Genomic DNA, 25423 nt, shown 5'->3' on the forward strand with positions numbered 1-25423 from the left:
GAGCCAGAACACCTAAAAGACTTAATGCTAAAATCTCGGAGTGTACGGTTGCCCATAGCAATGAAGAGGAGCGTCCCATGTGGAGAGGGGAGAGAAAGCATAGAAGGAGTAATGAGAGTGGTTTGAGTGCCAAACAACGGGAGGGAACGTATATAAGGAAGACTGAGGTGGGGAATAAAGACTTGATTGTTGAGGCATACCATACCTGGATAGGAGCTGTTAACATGACAAAGGAAGAGAGAGATACACAATTGGGAAGGGATATTAACCTACAATTAGTGGAGCCCTATCCCCATTGTAAAACACAAGAAAACATCAGATCAAGTCCTCCAAAGACCAATAGTGGAGGGATAGGGAAGGGCATCCGAAGAAAAGAACATAACGTTATAGACACATCTTGGCTTTCAGCTGGCCAATCAGGGCCAGTAACACGGTCTAAGAGCCGTGCGCAAACGTTACTTGAACCTACTTAAACCACCTTTACTGCAATGGCCTTTTAGCCCTGACGATGCTGGGGAGTTCCCCCAGCAAAAGCTTGGCAACTTTTTAGTAATAGTATACTTTTAGTAAAGTATTTTTACTTCAACTCTCCCAGTGATTGTGTTTTATTCTTTTATTTATATATATATAAAAAAAAACCGTAAAGCAAACCGAAGAAATTATTTTTTATTGTTTTTGATATTAACTTTTCTCCCTGGTTTTCCGTATTCTCATATTTAAAAACCCTCAAGGGACCGACCTCCCAATGAGCGGGGGGTGGGAAGCTGGTGGGAATCACTAGGTGCATGGATTTACCGTACTCCTGGCTTTTTTTTAAATTGGGTGTTTGTTTTGCTCTCTGTATACTCTCTTTGAAGTCTATCTAGTATCTACATGAGTCAATCAAAAATTTCAGAATATATCAGCAGGTGAGCTTGTGTCAATCCTGAAGTCAATTCCAAGTTAGGGATATACCGTAGGGCAGGAGTCTTCAAACTTGGCAACTTTGAGACTTGTGGACTTCAACTCCCAGAATTCCTCAGCCAGGGATTTTTTTAAAAAATATTTTTAAAAATTGGACGGGATGGTTGGAAATATATTATCCCTGATGTTGTGGCAAGCGGAATTTTATGTTTATGGTTTCCCGTGCACAAATTCTAAATTCTGACCTGAATCTGGAGCACTATAACATGCCACCGTATTTGACAAGAGTTATGACCCACTCATTTTATCAGCATGGAGAAAGAAGCTTGTCTCTTGCACCCTAAAGCCTTCATAATCGAGAGCAGGGGTAGGCAACCTTGGCTCTTTTGTGACTTGTGGACTTCAACTCCTAGAATTCCTGAGCCAGCCATGCTGAGGGGAAAGGGAGAGGTTTCCAAGCTTTGTCATGATGGCTCAGTAATTCTGGGAGTTGATGTCCCTGATCCAGAGCAATGATTTAAAAATGCCAGGACATCAAATAAGCTTAACATGTCATCCTCAGATTACAACCGTTCATTTAGTGGTTGTCCAAAGTTACAACAGCACTGAAAAAAAGTGACAATATCTCTGCCTTGGCATCATCCCCAGTTATGTGATCCAAATTCGGGTGCTTGGCAATGGGCATGTGTGATGTTTGCATCATCCCAGGGTCATGTGATCACCATTTGCAACCTTCCCAAGTCAATGGGGAAAAGTCAGCTTCGCTTAATGACCTCCTGATTCACTTCACTGCAGTTGACAACCGCGACAAAAAAGGTGGCAAGATTTGAGTGCGGCTCGCTCACAACTGCCTTTCTTAGCAATGAAAATTCTGGCCTCAACCGTGGCACTATTTGTATCAGTTGGAGGAAGAACCTAGAACCGTGATGGAGAACCTATGGCACGGGTGCCAGAGGTGGCACTCAGAGCCCTCTCTGTGGGCACGCGCGCCGTTGCCCCAGTCCTAGGCCTTCAGCTGGGTTTTATAAACCCTTTTCGCTTTAGGCCTCCGCCATGTGCAAAAAAAAAAAAAAAAGGTTCAATCAATCAATTTCAACTTCTTGCAGGAAAAAAAAAGATCTCGTGAAGTTGGAATTGATTCATTGAACTTTTTAGTCCCACCCAGTCTGCCATTACCACTGCAGCCACGCCCACCCAATGGGCCACACCAACCCAATGGGCCATGCCCACCCGGCACCTGATGATACATAAGTGGGTTTTGGGTTGCAGGCAAACTCTGCCCAGAGTCTCAAGTTTGATCCTAATGGGATCAAACACATTGCGGTTTTTTTTTTTTTTTTTGTCTTCTGAGGCAGTACTTGGGGTGCTAGAACATGTCTTCTGACTTCTGCTTTAGACACAGCTATTGTAGGTAAAGCTCACAACACTAAAGCTTTAGTTATTTGAAGCAGAGTTAGAAGAGGAGCCGTGGTGGCACAGTGGTTAGAATGCAGTATTGCAGGCTGAATCTATTCACTGCCAGCAGTTCGATCCTGACTGGATCAAGGTTGACTCAGCCTTCCATCCTTCCGAGGCTGGTAAAATTATTGGGGGCAATCTGCTGATGTTATAAACTGAGAAGTGCTGTAAAGTGCTATGGGGCAGTATATAAGCTTAAATGCTATTGTTTACTATTCAGAACTACCATCTACCACAATGAGAAAGTTCAGTATCGGACAGAGTAAGACTGCTCTGGATTGTCACCCTCTCTTCTTTCTTTCCACTTCCAAGTCACAGAAAAAGTTCACAACTCTTTCTTTAAAATACCATTTATTACAACAGAATCTTCCACACTAAAATCCAAGATGTGTATTGGTTGGTGTTTCTTTTTTATTAAAACAGCACATTAACTGCTGGGGGTGTGGGGGGAGGGGTTATACTCTTTCATCCACAACACATCCTCAAGCATTATGGCCAAAATCAGGCGGCATTGTTCTCGTCTTCCCATTTTTCTCCTAATCTGGTCAGTCTTGTAGATTGTGTTGCAAACTACTGACAAAATTAAGGAAAAAAAGTGGGTGGGAACAGCTTTCCAGCCTCGCCAAGCTGGTTTTTCTATCCTACGGTCATTTTTCCCCCCCTCTTGCCCTTGAACCCCAGTGGAGGATCTGTGCTTCTCTAGGCCAGCGTCTCCTTCATAGGGGTGTGCACCTTTCAGGAACAGAGAGACCACAGCCATTTGCTGGCAGGATACATGCCTTGCTCAAAGCAAAACATCTAGAGATAAGTGCCTGGGTAGAAGTTAAGTGCAACCAAAATAAAGTGGCCCTCTTCCCATCGGGAAGGAACCCAGAAAAGGAAAAACAAAGTCCTGGGACACACAGCACCTGCAATAGCTTGAAATGTTAAGGTGCAGAGAATGGTCGATGTGACGTACGTTCATACTTTTTTTTAAAAAAAAAACAACTTTCTTTCACAAAGGGGAAAAGAAGGAAAAAATAATACAGAATGGCTCCTCCTTTCTTGGAGTAATTGTTTTCTCCCATTAAACAAACAAACAAACAAAAACACCCTCCTCCAGCATTTCTGCAAAACAAGGTCAGTCTCTCTAGATGAGTGAGCCTCTTGGAAAGAAACAGGACTGCTTTCCATTCCATCGGTGGTGGTCTCTCCGTCTGCTGTGCTTCTAGACTAGCCGAGGCAGGGATGGAGACCACCTGGAGCTCTGGATGAGTTGTTGGGTATTCTGGCTCCCGAGCTGCTCTCCTTCAGGTTTTTCTCATCAGCCTCTCAGGGGGATTCATGCTGATTTTTCTCCTCTGAGGGCCTCAGCCAGTGGTATCTCACCACGGCTTTGGAACGCCGGGCACCAGTAGGCTCACACCTTCTAAAAGCCATCGAAGCGTAGGCAGTGCAACCTTCAAACTACAGCAGAGGAAGAGGAGGAGGAAGAAGAGGAAGATGAAGCTGTGGCGGCAGATGAGGAAGGGGAAGAGGCATTCCAGAAGAGCCACCGTCTCTTTGGCTGCCGTTTCTGATGGAGGTAGTCTTCCTTCTCGCGCTCTTTCCTGGCTCTCTGGAAATGATCCTCTTCCTTCAGGTACCAAACGGGGGGCCAACGATGCTTCTCAAAGTAGTCCTGATTTTCTGAAAAGAAAAATTCAAAGAGGAATTAAAAACTTTCAGCCCCGTGCTAGAATTTGGATCTTTTTTATTTCTGAAACACTCATACAAATTTAACATTGTTGTTTTTTTAAAAAACAACAGCCGGTGCAATACAAAAAGGACCGTCCCACGGCAGTTTGCAAAGTAAAATAAAAACAGCAATGTGGTGGTATGCTCCACGCCTGTTTTCATGCCCACCCTGCATGTTTTGCAGGCTACAAGCAAGCTCTGTATATTTGCAAAATGCAATCGTAGAAAGAAAACTTAAATCGGGGTAACTGGTTTAGTTCTAAGAGCTGCCTTTCACTTTGGCAGATATTAAATTGTTAGAAGAAGCAAAAACTGGAGCAGCTTGGAGAATCGAGAACGGATGAATCCTGTTCCCTAATTGACAGGCGGCTGAGAAGCAACCATAACTTCTCTGCCTGTCCCTGTTCAGATTATTTGTCTTCCTCTGAGACTATAAAACAGATTAAAAATGAGCCGAGGTGGCGCAGCAGTTAGAGTGCAGTACTGCAGGCCACTTCAGCTGACTGTGTTCAGCAGGTCAGCGGTTCAAATCTCACCGGCTCAAGGTTGACTCAGCCTTCCAGCCTTCCGAGGTAGGTAAAATGAGGACCCAGATTGTTGGGGGCAATGTAAATATATATAGACATTGCTTACTGGTGTACACCGCTTAGAGAGTGCTTGCACTTAAAGCGGTATATAAGTCTCATAAATAAATAAATAAATATCAGACGGACCGACAGCATGCAGAGATGACAAGAATGGCCCTCCACAAAAAAGCTTGCAAAAACGATAGGATCGTCTTTTTTGACCCACCCGACTCCTGAGCCCAAAAGAAAAGTGGTGCCATCGTTCGTAAATTCACACCTACCTGCTGACATTGCTTTCATTTCCCGAGGAAACTTGCGACAGATATTGTTGTAGTTGGTGCAGATATGGTGGAGGCACCAATCGGCTAACTGGTAGGCACCATGGAACTGTGGGGAAGAGAAAAGAGAGGCTGGCATGAGTTCACCATTTGATTTGCATTTAGCCAGAAAAGGCATACAGGTTGTCCTCGACTTACAAACATACATTTCGTGACTGTTTGACGTTACAACGACCTTGAAAAAAGTGACTTATGAGCCTTTTTTTTTTTTAACACTTCATGACCTCTGCGTCATCCTCATGGTCACATGAGCAAAATTCGGAACCCTTAGCAACTGGCATGTGTTTAGACTTGTTCTGTAGACCTTTTGAGTCAAATCTTCCTTTGAAAAGGAAGAGAGAATCAGTTTGGTTTAGTGCAGAGGGTGGGCAAGTATGGCAACTTTACGACTGGTGAGCCCTGTTGGCTCAGGAATTCTGGAAGATGAAGTCCACAGAACATAAAGTTGCCACAGCAATCCTGCTTTATCATGAAAACTAGTTGGGTGACTTTGGGCCAGTCACCCTCTCTCAGCCCAATTCACCACTCAAGGTTGTTGTTGTCGGGAAATAGGAGGAGGAAGGTGTGTTGGATGTGTTGGATATGCTCACCACCTTGAACTATTTTTAAAAATAACAAAGGCGGGATATAAATACATTAAAAGGAGGATCCCATCCAAGTGAATTGCAGAAGCATCGAGCTTCACAGAACGTATCATCAGATGAGTATCAGATTATGGCCTAACAATATTCCAAAACAAGGACAACAAAATAATGCCAAAACAACTAGACACAAAGACAGTTCCCCCACCCCTCCCATGCTATCAGTCTGCTGAACACCTAATTCCCACAGCAGTGTCTTATGCCTAAAGATATTCACCCATGTAGTAGGGCTATATTGCAATTATCCTTCTAATCTTCTTCTTCTTCCATCTTTCCTACTACCTTCTCCTTTATTGCTTGTTGTTTGTATTCTATGGTTTATTATTGTTATGATTTATGATCTTACGACTTGTTTGTATGAACATTGAGAGCTTATGCATCGGAGACAAATTCCTTTTGTGTTCAATCACATTGGCCAATAAAGAATATTCCTATATTCCTATTCCTATATGACACTATTCCAAAACAAGGAGCATTTTGGATTGATTCTAAGTAAGTTGTTTGTACCTGAGCCAGCTCCAGGAACACAAGGACATCACCGTCTATATCCACTAACATCTGTGTTGCTTCCATCAAACCAGACACAGTGAACTGTTCTGGAAAAGATAAAAATATCAAACACCATCAGTTGGTTCATTACCTGGCTCCCAAAGATAAGATTTAGATTTCTGTCTTGCCAATAACAAACCAATTAAATTATTGGTGGGCTAAAATTAATAATCTGGGAACTGGTATCATCTATTGCATTTTTTTAAAACAGTCCTGTTCCCTGAAAGCTGAGATTAATAAAAAGCCAAACATAAACTTGACACACATAGAGCATGTCCAAAGTGGACAATCAAAAATAAATGCCATGCTTATTTCCTATAGTTGGCATTTGTTTCTTTCCAATGTTTGGCATTTGAAATGATCCATCATTTATAAACGGGGAAGGAAAAGTGCAGCAAATTACCTGTGAGTGCAACCAGGTGTGGCAGACACAAGCGGTTGGCCAAGATGATGAGTTTCATGTAATCAAGGTCTGAAGAAGAATAAAACTGGCCAGTATATAGGTACTCAAGCACTGCTCGCATGCAACTCTTACTGGTGTATGGTAGCACTACCTGCAATGGTGAGGATACCAAGGGGTTAAATTTGTACCATTTTCAGATGGAAAATAAAGTAAAATCTCCACATTTTCTTCAACCATACTGAGCCCATTTTATACCCTTCTCCAGCTGCTGCGCTCTTTCAAAGCAGCATTCCAAACATTCGGTGCATTTTGCGCAGAAAACATCAGCACTAACGTTGGTTGAAACAAGGGAACATGGCTGTGTACAAAAAGTTCACTCAGGAACACGAATGTAACTACATGAAGTTACATAAAAGAGAGAGAGAGAGAGAATCGGGTGGCTAAAAACCAGGAGAGTGTGAGTTTTAGTCTCACATTAGGCATGAAATTCAGCTGAGTGACTTTGGGCCAGCAACCAAGAGATGGTGAGTTCTAGTCCTGTCTTAGGCATGCAAGCCGGCTGGGTGACTTTGGGGCTGGTGATTCTTAGCCCCCAACTCACCTCACAGGGTAGTAATGGTTGTGGGGAGAAAAATGGAGAAGGAGGAGGAGGAGGAAATTATGTGTTGTATGTTCGCCATCTTGAGTTATTTATGAAGCAAAAAAGGTGGGATAAAATAAGTAATAAAATAAAATATAAAATAAAATAAAAAATAAAATAATAAAATGAAATGAAATAATGAAGTGGAGTGAAGTAAAGTAAAGTAAAGTAAAGTAAAGTAAAATAGTAAAGTAAAGTAAGGTAAGGTAAGGTAAGGTAAGGTAAAGTAAAGTAAAGTAAAGTAAAGTAAAGTAAAGTAAAGTAAATAATAAAATAAAATAAAATAAAATAAAATAAAATAAAATAAATATAATATAAAAAATAATAAAATAAAATAAAAATAAATAAATTTCTCAATCCATGCTCAAGATTGCCTCACCTCCTGAGTTGAGCTCTCAACGAAAGGACCCCCAAACATGGCAGCCATCCAGTCGCAACTGGAGATCAGCAAGGGTTTGTGAGCACTGATAGCACCGTCATCCAGTATAAAAGTGACATCTGCGAAAGAGGAGAACATGCTAAGCACATTTGTTAAGTAATAGTTACGCATCCCTGTCACGCTGGAAACCGAGGTGCAGATTATGCCTATGTCAAAAAAAAAAAAAACCTTGCCAAGCCTGGCTTAATAATATGGCACAGATAAGATTTGTCCCTCCAAGTATGACTAGCCGAAATTTCTGCAGGCTGCAGTTTGCCAGCCTTGAAAGTTTAGGTGAGTAAACCAACAACCATTAAGACAAACACACTGTGGTGACAGCGTTATACCCCAATTTAAACTAGATTTGTGCTCCCTCTATCAACTCTTTATGATTTAGGATGTCATGCAGCCTAGTCCGAGAGTGCTACACCCACTTCATTCTTTTACACCAAGACAGGCAACCTGGCACTCAAGCCAAAACCAACGAAGTCTTTGATTTATGACCAGAGTTGAGCCCAAAATCTCAACCACTAAGTGAGTTCTGCCTCATTTTACAACCATGGAAATCATAAGGACCAATGGCTATTAGCCTTGATGGCTATGTAGCTTCCTTGCCCAGTTGGGTGGCCACTGTGAGAACAGACTGTGGAACCAGAAGATCCGGAGATCCTTTTCAACAGGGCACCGCTAATGTCTTATATTCTTACCCTAAAGCAGGGGTCTTCAAACTTGGCGACATCAAGACTTGTGGACTTCAACTCCCAGAATTCCTCAGCCAGCCCTGGCTGGCTGAGGAATTCTGGGAGTTGAAGTCCACAAGTCTTAAAGTGGCCAAGTTTGAAAAGCCCTGCCCTAAAGTATCCCAAAAGTGCTTTCATTTTAAAGTCAACTGAACTTTCTGAAACTTAAAGACAACTTTTTTCTCCTTTTGCTTCTCGTTCAAGAAGCTTCTTCAGATCTAACCAACTGGTTACCATCTACCACAGAGGTCCCCAACCTTTTGGGCACCAGGGACCGGTTAAGTGGAGAGAGGTTTTTCCACGGACTGGGGTTTGTATGTGTGGTTTTGTGTGCTGCCTGCATCCTGCAGATGGGTCTTTGCTGGTTTGTGTGGATCGGTTGTTGGCATGCCACGGCTTGGTACCGGTCCACGGACCGGGGGTTGGGGACCTCTGATCTACCAACTAGCTGTTTAGAACTGAAGAAGCTTCTTGAATGAGAAGTAAAACATCTTAAAGAAATCAAAAAATCCAGTTGCCTTTAAAATAAAAGCACCTTTGGGACACCATGACTGGGATGAATGAGAAGCTCCACAGATGTTTACCCTAAAATAGTGTTTGTCAACCTTGCCAACTTTAAACTACGTAAGGCTTCAACTTGCTGGCTGAGGAATTCTGGGGATTGAAATCCACGTATCTCAAAATTGCAAAGCTGAGAAACCCTGTCCTAAAGGCATAACCCAAAGGGTATTGCCTATCGGTTTTATGTTTGTTCCACCCACAACAGGAACAGGCACAACAATCAGGATGATCACATTTGGCAACAGCTGGATACATAGAATAAAAATAGCAGGACACTGCATGCTGCCAAATAATTTTATGAACTCCAGGTGCCCCTTTAATACTACTATTAAACTGCTGTTAAACCAGCACTTGCAGAGATGCCTGGGGCAGGGAAGCAGCTGGTCCTCTGGGGTGGCAGCAGGTAGAAGGGCCACTGGATACTCATGTACCGATTGAGGTGGTAAACCTTATCCAAACTCTCCCGCTTGAAGACTGGATTCCAACCTCACGTTGGAACCACTGCCTCTGTGCCTAGGTGAACCAGATGTAAAAGAATGGAATGGCAGAACTGGGTGTGGGATGAAAAGGGGGAATCAGCCTAGAATTTCTACGTATTCACAAGAGAATGAAGTCCAACTCCTTTGGAGTGCCATTGACCCTTATCTAACTCTAAGCTGGTGCCAAACCTTAGTTGAGAAGTTTCCGGTGCATAGGCTTTTAGCACTAAACCAGTTTAATTGAACCGTCATGGATGGACCCGGTCTTTTGTGCCTGATACCAGAATAGCAAAGCGGAAGACTTTAAAGTAATTGTGTCCCTAGCAAGCAAGATGTTTTAAATGCGGGATATGTTTTCACAAAGGAACATGCAGAATGTTGGTACACAGAAAAGGCAGATTTGGCAGTCGTGTTTCCCCATAAGCAGCCAAGTTCATTTTTGTGGGGGGGGAGCACCAATCACCAATGCAGGCACGTAGACGAAACAACAGAATCCAAAATGTCTGTTAGCTTATTTGACCTCACTTGGCCTGTTAACTCAATAGACAGTTGTTAAGACAGCTTCTGTACAACATTCATGCCCAGAATAAGGTAGGTGTCCCCTGACAACAATGATTAGTAGATTGTAGGATCTGATCTGAGTCAGTCACTGGGACCAAAGGTTTATTCTTTCAAGCTTTTGGGCTCATGCTGGCGCCCATCCTCAGGAAACTTAGAAGCCTAGGAAGTGAGCACAAGGAATCAAGTAATGACTTAATAGCTGGCCATCAACTCCCTAATTAACAAAGCCACACATAATCAGACACCATATAAATACAATGTGTAGAACAGCCCAGTGCACACATCCTGGAGGAAGAGGGAGAGAGGGAGAAAGAGAGAGAGGGAGAGGGAGAGGGAGAGGGAGAGAGAGAGAGAGGAGAAAGAAAGAGAGAGAGAGAGAGAGAGAGAGAGAGAGAGAGAGAGAGAGAAGAGAGAGAGGAGAAAGAGAGGAGAGAGAAAGAGAGAGGAGAGAGAGTAGAGAGAAGGAGAGAGAGATAGGAGAAAGAGAGAGAGAGGAGAAAAAGAGAGAGAGAGAGAGAGAGAGAGAGAGAGAGAGAGAGAGAGAGAGAGAGAGAGAGAGAGAGAGAGAGAGAGAGAGAGAGAAGATGTTCCCCAGCACAAGCCTGAAAGAATAAACTTTTGGTCCTGGTGACTCAAATTGGATGTTGCAACATTATCCTGGGACACATATATTTGCTTTCATTCGTCAGTAGATTGTCCTGCTGGGAGCTCAAAACTATGTCTCACTACAATTAGACTCCTGGTTTTAGAGCACTGCTTTTGAACCTACCAGAGAAAGTCCCCTTGGCCAGACACTCTTTCACCCGATTGGTTCTCCTGACATGGAAGGCTTTGGTGATCTCCTGGTTCATGAATGCCTCGTTATTGAGGATGTTAGCCACCATCATCCTGAGGTCGAAGACTTCAAGCAGTTCAGCAATGTGAGCAATATGCATGAGATCTCTCTCGTTCTCATCCAACTCCCCGGTGTAAAGGTATTTTAGCACGGCCCTGAATGGTCCCAGCTGGATGGAGGGATCCATCTTCACTACCACCATTAGCCGAGGCTTGTAGGTCATGGGGTCATCTGCCATCTCCTCCTGGATGCTGACAAAGGCACGGCTCCAAGAGGAGAGGATCCTCCCTCTCTTTAGCCCTCGTTCCCCGTAGTTCTTGCCCCGCAAAATCCCATCGCTGGTGGAGGCTCTAAGGCACGGTTTTTGCTGGCCGGAACCAGCTTCTTCTGTACTCTCACAGATGTCAAAGCTAGCAGCCCTCAGGAGGAATTCCCGCCCGTGATGGTGGCGTTCCTGAGGAGCCGCTCGCTCCGCAGCACCCATCCTGATGCCGCCTCCCGCCATCTCCTCTTGGTGCTCCTCGTTCAGATCCATCAGGAACAAGTCGTAGAACTTAGAGGAGGCGGTAGAGAGGTAGATCTTGTGCGCGTAGATTTTGATTCTCTCTTGCAGTACCAGGATAACGTCTGCGCACAAAGGGTCCTCCAGCAAGTGGGCTGGACGCTCTTCATTGTTGGAAGGAGGGTTGGACACAACAATGATGGGGGGCGGAGGCTTGGGAGGCAAAAAAGGGGCCTGCAGCAAAGGTCTCTGAACATTACGGAGGTGGGACTTCCAGAACTGGAGATGCCGGCGGGAGATGAGGGCAGCTCGGATGGCATTGTCGAAGACATCCTTGATGCCAAATTGGGCTACTACACTGGTCTCGTAATAAGGGATGCCCAGCTCTTTGGCCACCTCTCGTCCTTTCTCTGGAGGCAGAATTTCATTTGGTTTGATTGGCCTGGAAGAAAAAGAAAATAGCAACAGGTCTGATGTTAGCTGAGCAACCAAAACTCAAAATTACGGGGGGGGGGGGGAAGAGTGATTATCTAATTGGAAAAACAACAATTCATCCCCCCAAAATATACTACTATTGATCAGGCTAAGAATACAGTTCAGACTAATATTAGATAATCAGTAACACTAAGAATGAGATTGTCTACAGAAAGTCTAAAGCGGGGGTCCTCAACCTTGGCAACTTTAAGACTTGTGGACTTCAACTCCCAGAATTCCTCAGCCAGTTTTGCTGGATGAGTAATTCTGGCAGTTGAAGTCCACAAGTCTTAAAGCTGCCAAGGTTGAGGACCCCTGGTCTAAAGAATTACATTCTACCTTGAAAACCCTGACCCTTCAACTTTTTCCCATTTTCTCCTCCAACCCCAACATGGAGGTCATGTGACCGTGGGACATTGCCAAGGGCCATAAAGGTGAGCCTGTCACCAAGGGTCCAAAACGTGATCACATGACCATGGGGAGGGAGAGCGACTGTTGTAACTTCGGAAATAGACCATAAGTAAGTAGCTTTGTCATTAATTTCAACCCCATGGACTTCCTGTTCAGTTTCCCCCACCAAGGAAACTAAACGAAATTATCTTACCTGGCTAAAGGTCGCCTGGCTCTATTCACTGCTTCTAGGTCAGCATAGCGAAGGTCAAGCTGGCAGCCCACCAAGATGACCGGTGCTCTGGGACAGAAATGCTTAATCTCGGGATACCACATGGTCTTCACATGGTGGAGGGAGTTGGGATTAGCAATGGAAAAACATAATACTACGACATCGGATCTGTAGGAAGAAAGGAAGCAAGAATCAGTGATCAAGGACGTAGGTGTGTAAGAACTAGCCTTGAATGATTTTTGATTTTACTTATTATTTTTTGTCTCTCAAGGTCTCGTAATTCTCCTGGCAACATCCATTTTACCAAATCTTTTTTCTTGTCCTCAAACTTATTTTGCAATCTTAAAGGGTAGTTTGTCTTTTCCATGTCCAGAGTTCCCTGTAAATTTTTTTCCATCTGGGTTAAGCCATATTTCCTAGTATTATTAAATTCCATCTTGAAACCTTTCTCCTCTGTCTCTTAATCAGTTGTCTGTTTTCTCTGCTCTCTCTTTATTTTTATTTTCTGAGAATTTTTATGTTGTAAAGTTAAATTAGAGATGTGCTCATGTCAGCCTCCTGGGCTTGACAGCTCATTTATGTTTTCAAGGTTATGTTTAATTTCCTTGTGGTTTGAGATCATTGTTATTTGGATTAGTTGCAACATAGCATAGATCTCCTTCTGGAAAGTATTTTTTTTTTCTTGGTATATTCCTTCTGCAGATCTCTGGTTTTCCATGGTTATTATTTGCAGAAACATGAGAAAAATGTTTATATTTAATTATCCTCTATTTAAATAAGAACTGTATTAATTTAAGGTTGGCCACAGAGAATATTATTGGAAGAAGAGGAAATCAAGTCATTATATGGAGTATAGAATTATAGAAATTAATTGTTATTGTTTTTTAAAAACTAACCCAGACAACACGATGTTTATCAAATATTAAGGTTTATGTTAAAAATCAATAAAACATATTTTTTTTGAAAAAAGAATTTGCCTTGAATGATGGCCTATGAACCCCCTCCTCACAATATATGTAGTAAGGGTGCACATTTGACCAGCGTTTTGGAACCAACCCTGATTGCTTTTCAAATTCTCCTTATTTCCTCTGCCTTAACCATACTATTAGAATTAGTATAATAAAAGCAAAATGCCCTTTGAAATCTCAAGAGATGCGTTTAGAGAGAGAATCAGTGGGCAGAGCAAGACCATTTTCTCCACCTGTATCTTCCAGACAGGTGGACCTCATCTTCCAGAATTCCTTGATATTGACCATCGCTATTTCTTGCAACGCTTGAATTTCACAGTGAATTTCTCTGCGGCATGAAGAAGTCTGTCTTAAGAGTCCTACAGAAGTTCTACACCTGTTTTCAGGGCCTACCTTCCATAAGCGAAACGCCTGTCTTTGTGATGGTCCCCAAAGGTATCCCAAAGCCGTAAGGAAACGCTAACATCATCTACAACATCCCGGGAGCGTTCCAGTACCTGAGAAAAAGAAAAGAAAAGATTATCTTCAGACCAAAAGGACGATTAGTGAGGCAGTGGTGCTGAAGGTCCCAGACTAGGAATGTGGAGACCCAAATTCTAATCTCCTTTCAGTCAGAGAAGCTCTCATTCAATCCCAGAGTCAAACTGGTGCAGTGACAAAGGTGACGCCTGAGAATAAGAAGAATAAGGTTCAGGTCTCTCTGGATGACTTTGAGGATGATGGATTGGGCAGACCCAGATTCTAGTCCCCCTTGCCCATACAAGCTCTTTGGAGCTCTTTAAGTCTCTGTTTCAGCCCAACTTTGCAGGATTGTGGTTGTGGGGGAAAAGAACAGGGACCCCTGTGTATGCCACCTTGAGCATCTTTACAAAAGATGGGAGGTATATGTAACACATAAACAATTTCCTCTCAGTTTTTCAACCTACGAATCAGCAATATGGCTTTCGGGAAAAGAAACTAAGAAACATCTTCATTTTTTTTTTCCTCCTGGAAATTTTGATCCGAGACCAAAACTAATTGCTTGATTAAGGAAAAATAAATGCAAGCATTTTCACCAGACCCAAATCAGAACAACTCTGGAAAAATCATGAAAACACATCAGTATTTATTACTAGAACATGATGCATCGTTGTAGTTTTAGACTATGAACAGACCCTCTTTAATGCTTGAGATGATGGGGAATAAAGGAGACCTTTTATAAACTTTTTTGGTTTGTTTTGATGAGGAGCGTCTCAAAACTGCAGTATGGAGAATAAAAACACCCTAGTAGTAGAGAGTGGTCCAGATTTGTTGAATAGTATAGAAAAGGTTCTCGTTTTTTCCCCAAGCGTGCAGTTTATTTTCCAAAACTCTATGCACCACTCTTTTATTGTTTTACACACACACATAACAGTGCCTTCATTTTTTTTAAAGAGTTTGTCGTAAGAATGAAGTTTAATGTAGAATTTCAGGGAGTTGTATAAGTCAAAGGCAACTTAAAGTTCAGGTGACCCACAGCACTTTTAGAGTCCCAAAGGAAGTTTTTTTTTTATTACCCTATCACTTCTCCCCTTAATATACCCACCAATGAAAATGCAACTCACCTCCTGGCAAACACGGTACTGATCAATAGCCCAGACGGTGGGCACATGGGTAGCGAGGAGCTGATACTGAGTCAGTGTGGCATTACATGCGCGGGCACAAATAAGCCGAGTCTTGCCCACTGCGTTGTCCCCAACCACAACACACTTGATGGTTTCTACGTTTGGCCTTTCATAATCCATGTCAGAATCCATTAATTGGGACCTGTATCAAGAGAGATGGAAAAGACAAGAGAAAAGGTGCATCAGACAGGTGTTTCCCCCCCCCTCCAGTTGGTGCTCCAGAACATCGTCCAGAGCAGGCCACACCACAATGGAAGCAATCAATAACAGTAATCCTACTTCAATGGGATCTGCTGCCAGGGCTAGGCGGTGATGCTTAGATTTGGCCTTTGCAAATGACCACACACATACACACAGGCATGCCAATAGGCCATCAACAGGCCACCCAAGTTGCAGAAGACTTGGCTGGTTGTTCTCCTCCAGACTGAGAGAATCTTCACCAGGTCTCAGAAAAGAACACAGAAGAGCCCTGGGAACTTGGCCAATGCCTCGCCCCGACCCAGCATGCATTCCAGCCATTGTCCCTTTAAAAATTAATAAGCGTTTCAGAGCATGCCTCAGTGCAGCTTCTGACAAGATACATATCCTGGCAATTTGGTTCCAATCGCCTTCCCTTCTTGTTGATTTCTACACTGGTCCTGTAAGCCTCTCGTCCCAATCTCACCTCCACCAAACCTGTCCTCCATCCAATACTGGTCAAGAAACCTACCTGAGCAGCCACAGCCTGACCCATTCCTCTGTCCACAGCTCCCCCATCCACCCCACCCTTTCTTCTTCTCTTTCTCACGTACACACATCCAAATGCATCGGCAGCCTCTGGGACTTAATAATTAAAGAAGAGGCCATAATGCAGGCTGCGGGCTGCTTATTTAGCAAAAGGAACCACGGACACTTTGGGATAATGGAATTTACAGCCCAGTTGCTGCTGACTCAGAATAAATCAAAGGCCTAGTTAGCTCCCTGTTTGTTTGTTGTTGTTGTTTAAAAAAAACCCAAAACCAAAAAAGAACTTGTTATAATAAGAGTGTCACCACAGGCCTCTGAATGGGAAAACTCAATGCCTGGTTAGAAAGAAGCTGCTGGAAGAAAGGGTGGATTCAATGTGGTTGAACATTTGCCCTCAAGCGAAATTGACAGAAGTTTGCCTCTTCTTTATCTTCTATACTGGGATTTGGATCAAGTCATACGAGCAACTCAGCTGCTTGTGATCTAATCTAAGCGTAGGAGTTTGGGAAGGAAGTTAACTTAACTCAAAAGTCTTGAGGCAAAGATGGCTTCCAAGTTTCCCATTTCTCCCTACTTCTCTGTTCCATGTGAGCTTTACATCGTTCAAGGTGACGAATGGAATAGAGTAAAAGAATAATGAAGTTGGAAGGGATGTTGGAGGTCTTCTAGTAGTCCAACACCCTGCTCAACCAGGAGACCCTATTTCTGGACAAATGACTGTCCAATCTCTTCTTAAAAACCTTCAGTGATGGAGCATCTACAACTCCTGAAGATGAACTGTTCCACTGATTAATTGTCCTCATTTGATAAACTTGCATCTGTTGCTTTTTGTCAGGTACTTTGGAGAATAAGTCAACACCCACTACTCTATGACAGCTCTCAAATATTGGAAAACTACTATCACGTCACCCCAGCCCTTCTCTTCATTAGACTAGACCAGGAGTCTTCAAACTTGGCTCTTTTATGACTTGGGGACTTCAACTCCCAGAATTCCTCAGCCAGCGTGCCTGGCTGAGGAATTCTGGGAGTTGAAGTCCACAACTCATAAAAGGGCCAAGTTTGAAGACCCCTGAACTAGACATACCTAGTTCCCACAACCACTGATTTTATGCTTTAGCCTCCAGACCCCTTATCATCTGTGCTGCTCTTCTATAATCCTTATCACAACCATTTCAGCAAGTGTTAAAGATCTTATGGCTGCCTGCACATAACATGCTAAGCTTGCTTCATTTTACATTTAGCAAAGGGCTTCTTGGTTGAACTCAATAGGCTTATGAACTCAACAGATTTACAATTCAAAATTTGAGGGGGTTTAATCATAAATGAAAAAAAGGTCAATTCAATAACCCAGTTAAGCATTTTATGCAAATCCACTCAGGTCACACTCCTTACCAGCACGGAAATTAAACTATACTCAGTCAGGGCTATTCATGGAAGTTGTATAATATAGAATATTCGTGTGAACAAAGCAATATAGGCTGAGTCCTGAGAAAATTTTATAATAAAAGAACAAATTTGTTGAAAGTCTCTCAAATAAATATGCAATGACGGAAATGACAAAGAAGCCCACTATGATGGGGGTATAAAATAACTTCCTTATCGTTAGAAAATGTATCCAGTGGATTAAAGAAAAACAAAACAAAAGAATTACGCAGGGAAAAAAAATCTTCAGTTCCTCAGCGCACGGGTTTTTAAAAGCTGAGTGTGATTCATTCATCCCAAAATAGGTCTAAAGTGTCAGGTATCTACTGATTTTACAAAAATGGGTTTTGCGGTAAAAACAAGACCACACAATTTGAGGCAAAATAAAGTGTATTATTAGCCTTCTTCTTTGTTGTTCCCAAAACATGACATAGACAGCCAAAAGAGACTTTGATAAGAATAACAGTTTCTTGAAAAAAAATTAAGAGATTTTGAGACTACAATTCTATTTATGTTTTCTTAAGAAGAGCAATAGCACTTAGACGTATATACCACTTCACAGTGCTTTACAGCCCTCTCTAAGCAGTTTACAGAGTCAGCATATTGCCCCCAATCATATATAGCATACATCTCAGCTTAACAGGTAACATTGCCCCAAAGCAATTTAAACCTATTTCTATAGGATTTCACATTGGTTTACACAACCCAACTTCTCTAGGAAGCAGTGGGAGGATGAGGGAGTAAGTGTAATTCTAATACTCAATATAAAGTACAGCATAATCTATAGAAGTAGAACCATTAAAAACCAAGTTTAAATTCCCACTGAGCCAGATTGCCAGGTAATTTTAGGCTACAATACATGATTCATCTAGTACATACTACTTAAAATACAGTTTATGTGACCACAATGTACTGAATAAACCACAAGTCTATAAAGCAAAATATATAACCCCACCATGGATGGGTTCACAAAATATCCTAAGCCAGAACTGAACAAGCCAGGTGGTGTGAACCCAGACAATTCAACCTACTCTACCTCTCAGATTTATTCCGAGGATGAAATAGGGGAGAGTAGAACAGCATGCCTACAATCCTGAGTAAATATACCTAAATATACCGTATACAACAGAGGGACCATTAAGAACCATTTGCTGCATTAAGCATTCATTCGGGGGGAGGGGCAAAAAACAAGTAATCACTTTGATGGAATGGTTAAAGCATCAGGCTAGGAACCTGGGATGGTGAGGTATAGTCCCAGCTTAGGTACAAACCCAGCTGGATAACCTTGGGCCAGTCACGCTCTCTCAGCCCTGCAGGGACTTGTCCAGGTAGGCACCGGGAATCAAGACAGATTCAAAGGCGCAAAAGAGGAAAGTTGGAACCCACAAATAATTCATATCTAGGGGACGAACAAAACATGAAATTTTTGTACAGCAGGTTATCATGATTTCATAGTGGCATGGTGGATGCCTGTATCGGTCCAAAACCCTTGGTAGACCTTGGTTCCAAAATTTCCTTTTTAGCACTGAGGCTAAAGGAAAGCTCCTTTTGGCCCAAGTAACAGAACCAAGTTTGTTCCTCCTCTATGAAAATTATTACATGGTGTTGCAAGAGTTAAGAAGAACTTGTTCCAAAGGTGCAAAATGCAGAGACATCAGGGATGGAAACAAGAAGGGGTGGGTGCATCAAGCTATTTTCCAAAGCACCTGAAGACAGGACAAGAAGCACTGGATGGAAAGTAATCAAGAAGAGAAGCAACCTAGAACTAAGGAGAAATTTCCTAACAGAACAATTAACCAGTGGAACGGCTTGCCTTCAGAGGTTGTGAAGTGCTCCATTCTCTGGAGGCTTTTAAGTAGAAACTGGACAGCCATTTGACTGAAAGGGTATATGGCAGTGGTGGCGAACCTATGGCACGGGTGCCAGAGGAGGCACTCGGAGCCCTCTCTGTGGGCACACATGCCATTGCCCCAGCCTTGCCTCCCCCACGACCCCCTCCTCTCCAGCAGCCCCCTTGAAGGAGAGTCGCCCCCGAGTGTGGCCCACACGGAGCAGCGCAGCCGAGGACATGGCAGCCAGGCAGCGTAGACAAGACTCTGCCCTCACACCCCATCATGCAGTTGATGCTGCAGGACACGGGCAGAGGGCATGGCTGCCATAACGCTGCTGAGCTACCTGGGCAATCTGTGGCGGGCCCTGGAGGCGGTGAGTGGTCCTGTGGGCAGGCAGGAAGGCAGGGGTTGGAGTGGGGGCAGTTTTTGGGCACTCGGTCTCTAAAAGGTTCGCCATCACTGGTATAGGGTCTCCGGCTTGGACAGGGGATTGGACTAGAAGACCTCCAAGACCCCTTCTTCCAACTCTGTTCTTCTATTCTACTTATGTTGTTGGAAAGAAAACATACGGAAGAAGATTGCCAGGTGGAATTCTGCCAGCAGCATCAACAGGGCTGGCTCAGAAGACTGTCTCAGTCAGTGCTATTTAACAAGGGACAATCAGCTCTCTGGACAGACAAAAGCTACCAGCTCTGGACCATCACCGCATCACGTATTCTTTCTTTCCATATACATATATAAAACCTCTTGGGATTACAGAGAGGACAAATAATCAGGGCCAACCTTCTTCTCTTCTCTTTCAACCCGTTTGAGTGTCTATTTTAGTAGCTCTTTTGTCCCAATTCATGATCTTCTTTGTTCGTCCAGGTCTGTAATCATGGCACCCAGATGCTCCAGTCCCCCGCTGGGCTCACCTTAACCTTAACCCTTCTCCCTTTCAGACTCAGTTTTCTGGCTTGCTGCTCTTGTTTGCTCCTTCTCTGTAATTCCAGCATCTGTCCCTGCTCATCACTCCCTGCTCCCTCGTGACGTCCTCAGCGCTCTGCTTACTAGAATTCCAGCCCTCCAATCTGCCTTGGCTATCTCTACCTCTTAAAGAGAAAAGTCCCATGTTCCCACGAGCTGCTGCCTCGGTCTTCTGTTGCCAAGGAGACCAGAGAATCACCAGGGGAGCCTAACTCGTTTCCTTAGCAACGGAAGAGCTAAAATCCCTCCCATCATTTTACAGAATTTTTTTTTTTGTAAAAGAAAAAGAAATGAATATCCCCATGTAATGTTTTTTTTTTTTTTTTAACGAACTAATAATAACAGCCTTGAATCCAAACAGGATCTGGGTTCCACTCAGAGCATCGAAGGCAGGATAATGTGAACATCTCATGTTCGGAACATCCCACCCAGGTGCAAAGCAGAAACGGGGCCAAAAAAAATCTGCACATTCCGGGCCAGGCTTGGCTTGCTTGTTATGATAACAACAGCCACGCAGACTGGAAAAGCAACCCATTTTGCAAAACCAGCAGAAACGCGTGCGTATGTTTTGCGCCTGCACACACACACACACACACACACACACACACACACACACGGGGCTCTCGAAGTGCACTGCACATTTCTTCCGCCACGCAAGCACCTCAAAACTTGCATTCTGGAAGGCGGCGCGGCTTCCCGTTCAGTCCAAACGCCCAAAGGCAAGAGAAAGAAAGAAAAAAAGAAAGAAAGAAAGAAAGAAAGAAAGAAAGAAAGAAAGAAAGAAGGAAGGAAGGAAGGAAGGAAGGAAGGAAGGAAGGAAGGAAGGAAGGAAGGAAGGAAGGATTGCCCGAGCGCTGCACGAGCTTTTTTCTTTTTCTTCTTCTTCTTTTCCCCCCCTTTGCAACGGTTGTTGTCCGCAGATGCACCCCGGGACTCTTGCCCGCTTTGCTCAACAACTTTCACCACCCCGTTCTCCTTTCCCCACTCCCCTCCACCGGGGCGCTGATCCTCTACCCGCCGTGGGTCGTGCGCAAGGCGCACAGGCAACGGCGACCCCGAGCAACTGCGCCCGGTGCTCTCGGCGTGTGCGTGTGACAGCCACGGGAGCGCTGGCAGGGCAGCGTCTCCCTTGCCCCGAGAGGGCCCATCCACTCCGGCAGTGCGGGACTCCGGAGGGCAGGAAAAACGGAGCTGGCACCGAGACGCGCAGGGCGCGCAGGACGCGGAGAGGAGCGGGCTGGGTTCCAAGGGGAGCCTTCCCAGTTCTCTCCCCCCTTCCCAAACCCCGTCTGGCCTCTCTCTCTCTCTCTCTCTCTCTCTCTCTCTCTCTCTCTCTCTCTCTCTCTCTCTCTCTCTCTCTCTCTCTCTCTTTTTCTCCCCCCCCCCCCGTCTGTCAATCAGCCTTCGGTTCAAGTACTCTGGCTAAGCTGGAGCCGGGCGGAATGGCTTGGACCCTTCTCCGCTTAAGAGGCAGGCGCGGAGCGCGCCGGACGGCGGCTTTTACTTACACCGACACCTCTGAAGGGGCAATTGGCGGCGGGAAGACGAGCCCGGCTCTTCCCTGGAGACATGATGCTGATCGCGATAACGAGCGCTGGGCTCGGCCTCCTCCTCCTCCTTCTCCTCTTCTTCTTCCGCCGGACAGAGGCCGCCGCTGCAGGAGATTCAAGGCTCCCCAGCTCAGCTGCAGCTGCTCGGGGATACGACTCCGCGCGCCGGCTCCGGACAGGCCGGAGGAGCCCTTTGCAAAGCGCCGCCGGCCAGCATCTTCCCTGCCGGAGCTCTGCCGCCCGCGGGAAGGCTCAGCTCCTCCACTCTGCCTCGCTTCACCCTACCCCACCCCGGCCGCGGCTTCCCACTCTTCTCCCTCCCCGGCCCACCGAGGCGTCTCCTTCCTCGCCGTCCCCGAGTTGCGGAGCAACTGAGAGGCAGGCGGAGAAGGCGCGAGCTGCAGTCCCGAGGCTGGGACGCGCCCAAGGCTTATTTTCATTCACAAAAAAAGAGAGAGAGATAGAGAGGAGGGGGGGGGAGGAACACCCAGGAGCGCAGTGGCAAGCTCCGCCTTGCATCCCCCGGCGGCTGCCGATTGGCTGAGAGCAAGCAAAGCCAAAGAGTGTGTGTGTGTGGGGGGGAGGTTAGAGACCGAACGAAGCCGGGTCTTTCTGGGTTAAGAGGCAGCGATGCTATCCGGGAAAGATTCCGACAAGCATCAGTGCTCCTGGCCGAGGAGATAGGAGGACTATTTCGAAGCAGGGTCTTGTGTTTATCTGGAGGAGGGTGGGGGGAGAGTTTGCAACGTGGGTGAGCCCCTATAATAATATATGGGTAAGTGGGAGGGAAGGGGGGGGGGAATAGTAACTTTTTAGGACACGTCGAGGCTAATGTTCAGTCTCTTTCCAGGAGGCATTGGGAAAGTGTTGGCAACGCTTAGCAGGCCCATGGGAAGGGGGACTTGGCCGCAAGCGCTATCCGGCCCTTGGCCTGGAGGTTTTTTTTTTTCCAGGTTTATCCTAGGACCCCAGCCTTATAGCAGGGGTACCCAAGATCAAAAGGCTGGAGCGAGAGAGGGCTAAGCTCGCTCAACAGAAAGAAAAGAAGTCCCAGAGGAATGGCTATGGGCCGCCCTAGTCTTGGCTTGTCCCTCTTATCTAAAAATAAAATAAAATAAAATACAATAAAAATAAAAAATCCTGAAATCCGGAGAAACCTCTTCGAACTGCACTTTTTGTCTTGCAGGAACAAAAGCTCCCGGTTTAAAAAAAAAAAACAGCAAATAGCGCGTGCAGACAGTTACATAACAAAATGCTCGTCTTGCAGTATGACTGTCCTGGAGAAAAAGCTGAGCCAAGTTTTTCACCAAGTTCCTGGTCCGAGCCTTGATCAAGTTAAAACAAAACAAAACAAACAAAAAAAAAAATACCCTGGGACGTTCCTTTCACAATTTGTTCATAATAATATCCCAGGAAGGAGTCAGACCTACCCTTCGCCAGCCCTGCACTAAACGGCGAGGCCATCACGACGGCAGGACTTGCACCACGCGCCAGAACCAAGAAAACAGCTGCCTTTTCAGCCAGGCCTCTTGGGCAAAAAGCAGCTGTGGGTCACCCCCTCGCTGGAAGCGAATCCTTAGAGGGGGGGGTCTCCACTCTCGGATCCCTGTCCATCTGGACCCCCCTTGCTAAGCTGCCTTTCCTCTCTTGAGGTCCGCTGGGCTTCGGTAGACTACAAAGCCCGTTGCTTTTTCTGCAGCTGACCCGGCGCTCTTGTGCCTCAATTTTGCAGCCCTGCCAGCTGCCTGCTTCTGAATCCCAGCCCACCCGTGCCCTTGTCAACTCTGCCACGCTGCCATCCCCACCCACGTCGTCCTTCCTTTTGCAATCTCAAGCACAGAACACCCCCCCCCAAAAAACCCTTCAGCCCTTAAAGGGAGGCGAATCAGACTCAAGCCCCCGGGCCGGCTTCTTTTAGCAGCAGCCTGGATAAGCTTGCTTGTGACCCAGCACATCAAGATTCCATGATTTCTCCTCTCCCCCCCCCCGGTCCCTCTTGTCCTCGCGGAGGCTTCTTTGCCCCCACCCCCACGCCCCCACCCCAATGCATAACCAAAGCGAGCTGGTTCCTGCTCGGTTCCTGCTTGAGCCGCTGATGCCATGCCGCGTCAGCGCGCGTCAGAGCGCCCGCATCTACCTCACTGCGCACCTTCCGCGATCCCACCACAAGACACGCAACATTTTCCCCTCTCCGGCTTCTTCCAGCTTCCAGCACCCCGTTTCCCCTCCCCCCCTGCCTCTCTTCCCTCCCTCCCTCCCCCCCTCAATTGCCAGCTCCGCTCTCAAGCTGCATTCTGCAACACACACACACACACACACACACATACACACCACCCCCTCCGCCCTTTCTCACCTAATTCGCAAGACAGGGATCTCTCTCTCCATAGCAGAAGAATCCTTGGATTACTCGACTGGGGAGAGGGGATCCTCCAGCTTGGAAGGTCTTTGGGGGGGGGGTTGGCGGTTTTTTGGGTTTTGGGGTTGTTGTTTTTTTTTTTTGGTTTTTAGTTTAAGTTTGGGCTTGGCTTTTCGGAGCCAGCTGCCTTGCCAAGCTGCCCAAAGTGTTTTGAGTCAGCGAACTAGCTGTTGTTGATCTTCTCCTGCATTGAGCCTGGAATGAAAGCTTGCAGGCACAGGCAGCTGAGTTATATAGGCTTCTGAACTTCCTTGTGGGAAAGGGTCACAGAAGGGGGGGGGGAACAAAAAAAACCCCACATAGGCTTTGCCACTTGTGTGATTTGGCTGACTTGCTCCTGGAGCAGGTGGTTAACTGTGGTATGTGAAAAGTTCCTGGAGGCATTAGCTTCAGTCTGGAGTCTTGAATGGAAGCCTAATTGTGACATAGGTCAAAACAATTCTTAAGTAACTGGTGCCTGTTTTCCTCCAAGACAAGGCCTGCTTTGTTAGGTATGAAGGTATTGGAGAGAACAAGCAAGGTGAGGGAAGTCAGAGCCCCCCCCCAGAAGGAAATATTAAAAGGGCAGAAAAATATATTTTTCAAAAGGATTTTCAAAAGCAGAAACCAACCCTGCCCCCAAGTCTGTCTGTCTCCAGCAGTAGCTAACCCTATACAAATGCAAATGTAACCATCAGAAAGTTGGAGCCAGAAAACTCAAGAAGACAACATCTGCATACCCTACCCAAACTCTAGGAGTCATTAGCCCCATCACCAGGGAAGCAGGATATGATAATAGGATTAAACCACAGATACCAAGGCCTAGAAAAACACACTCAGATTCAGTTCAAAGTTCATGCCACAGGTACAGGAAACTATTCCAAACAAAAGGCTAGAGAGGGCATAAAAAACTACTGCCCATGTGCTCAGCCCCTTCTTTTCTCTGGTCTTTCCTGCAAGAACCATCTTTCTGGCTCTTCAATAAACTACAACCTTCTTCCCAAAGCAGTCGCCATGTTGTTTATTTATCCCTGGCTTGGATGAACCAGGATGAAGACTTTATTTCCACAAAGGAGAAATGAAGACGGGAATGGAGTTGAAAGTAATAAACTAGGAAGCTACCACTATCCATCTATTAACTTCTAACCTGGGTGCAAACAGGCATAAATCGTTAAGGGGTCCTTGGTGATCTCTGAGCTTGGTGGTTTTCTTGTAGGTGTTTCATGACCCAACTAGGTAACATCATCAGTGTTGGGAGGGAGCCTAACAAAAGTCTAATCAACTCTCAAGAACATTCCCAACAGCATTGGCAGTTGTAACCCATTGTATATAAACAGAGAGCAAACCCCACTTCCTTCTAGCGTTGATGATGTTAATGAAACATCTGCAAGAAAACCACCAAGCTCAGAGAGCACCAAAGACTCAGCTGTTCCACCCTGAGCTACGAATATTCTCTTCTATCAATAAATCACTAAACTTGACAGAATCGATAACCTAAACCTAGACTCACGGAAG

General features: G+C 45.2%; 1 protein-coding gene across 3 annotated transcripts in view; it reads right to left on the reverse strand.

Moving 5' to 3' along the window:
• Positions 1-2695: 2695 nt before the first annotated feature.
• The window catches only part of RHOBTB2 (Rho related BTB domain containing 2), a 38140-nt gene continuing 15412 nt past the window's right edge, over positions 2696-25423 (reverse strand). The window contains exons 1-10 of one of the 3 annotated variants that reach the window (XM_039354230.1): positions 23867-24095; positions 14958-15159; positions 13768-13871; positions 12389-12574; positions 10743-11752; positions 7594-7712; positions 6575-6725; positions 6130-6218; positions 4925-5030; positions 3803-4029 (exon numbers count right to left, since the gene is read on the reverse strand). In XM_039354230.1, the coding sequence (XP_039210164.1) occupies positions 3803-4029; positions 4925-5030; positions 6130-6218; positions 6575-6725; positions 7594-7712; positions 10743-11752; positions 12389-12574; positions 13768-13871; positions 14958-15159; positions 23867-23898 (2226 nt within the window). In that variant the 5' untranslated portion in view covers positions 23899-24095. Of the gene's footprint in view, positions 4030-4924; positions 5031-6129; positions 6219-6574; positions 6726-7593; positions 7713-10742; positions 11753-12388; positions 12575-13767; positions 13872-14957; positions 15160-21471; positions 21794-23866; positions 24096-25423 lie in introns of those variants that run through there. The other 2 variants (XM_039354231.1, XM_039354229.1) reach the window with 2 other exon arrangements.

The sequence above is a fragment of the Crotalus tigris genome, unplaced genomic scaffold (genome assembly GCF_016545835.1).
Source record: "Crotalus tigris isolate CLP2741 ecotype Arizona unplaced genomic scaffold, ASM1654583v1 scf7180000018549.3470463, whole genome shotgun sequence".
In the NCBI taxonomy this organism is placed as follows: Eukaryota; Metazoa; Chordata; class Lepidosauria; order Squamata; family Viperidae; genus Crotalus; species Crotalus tigris.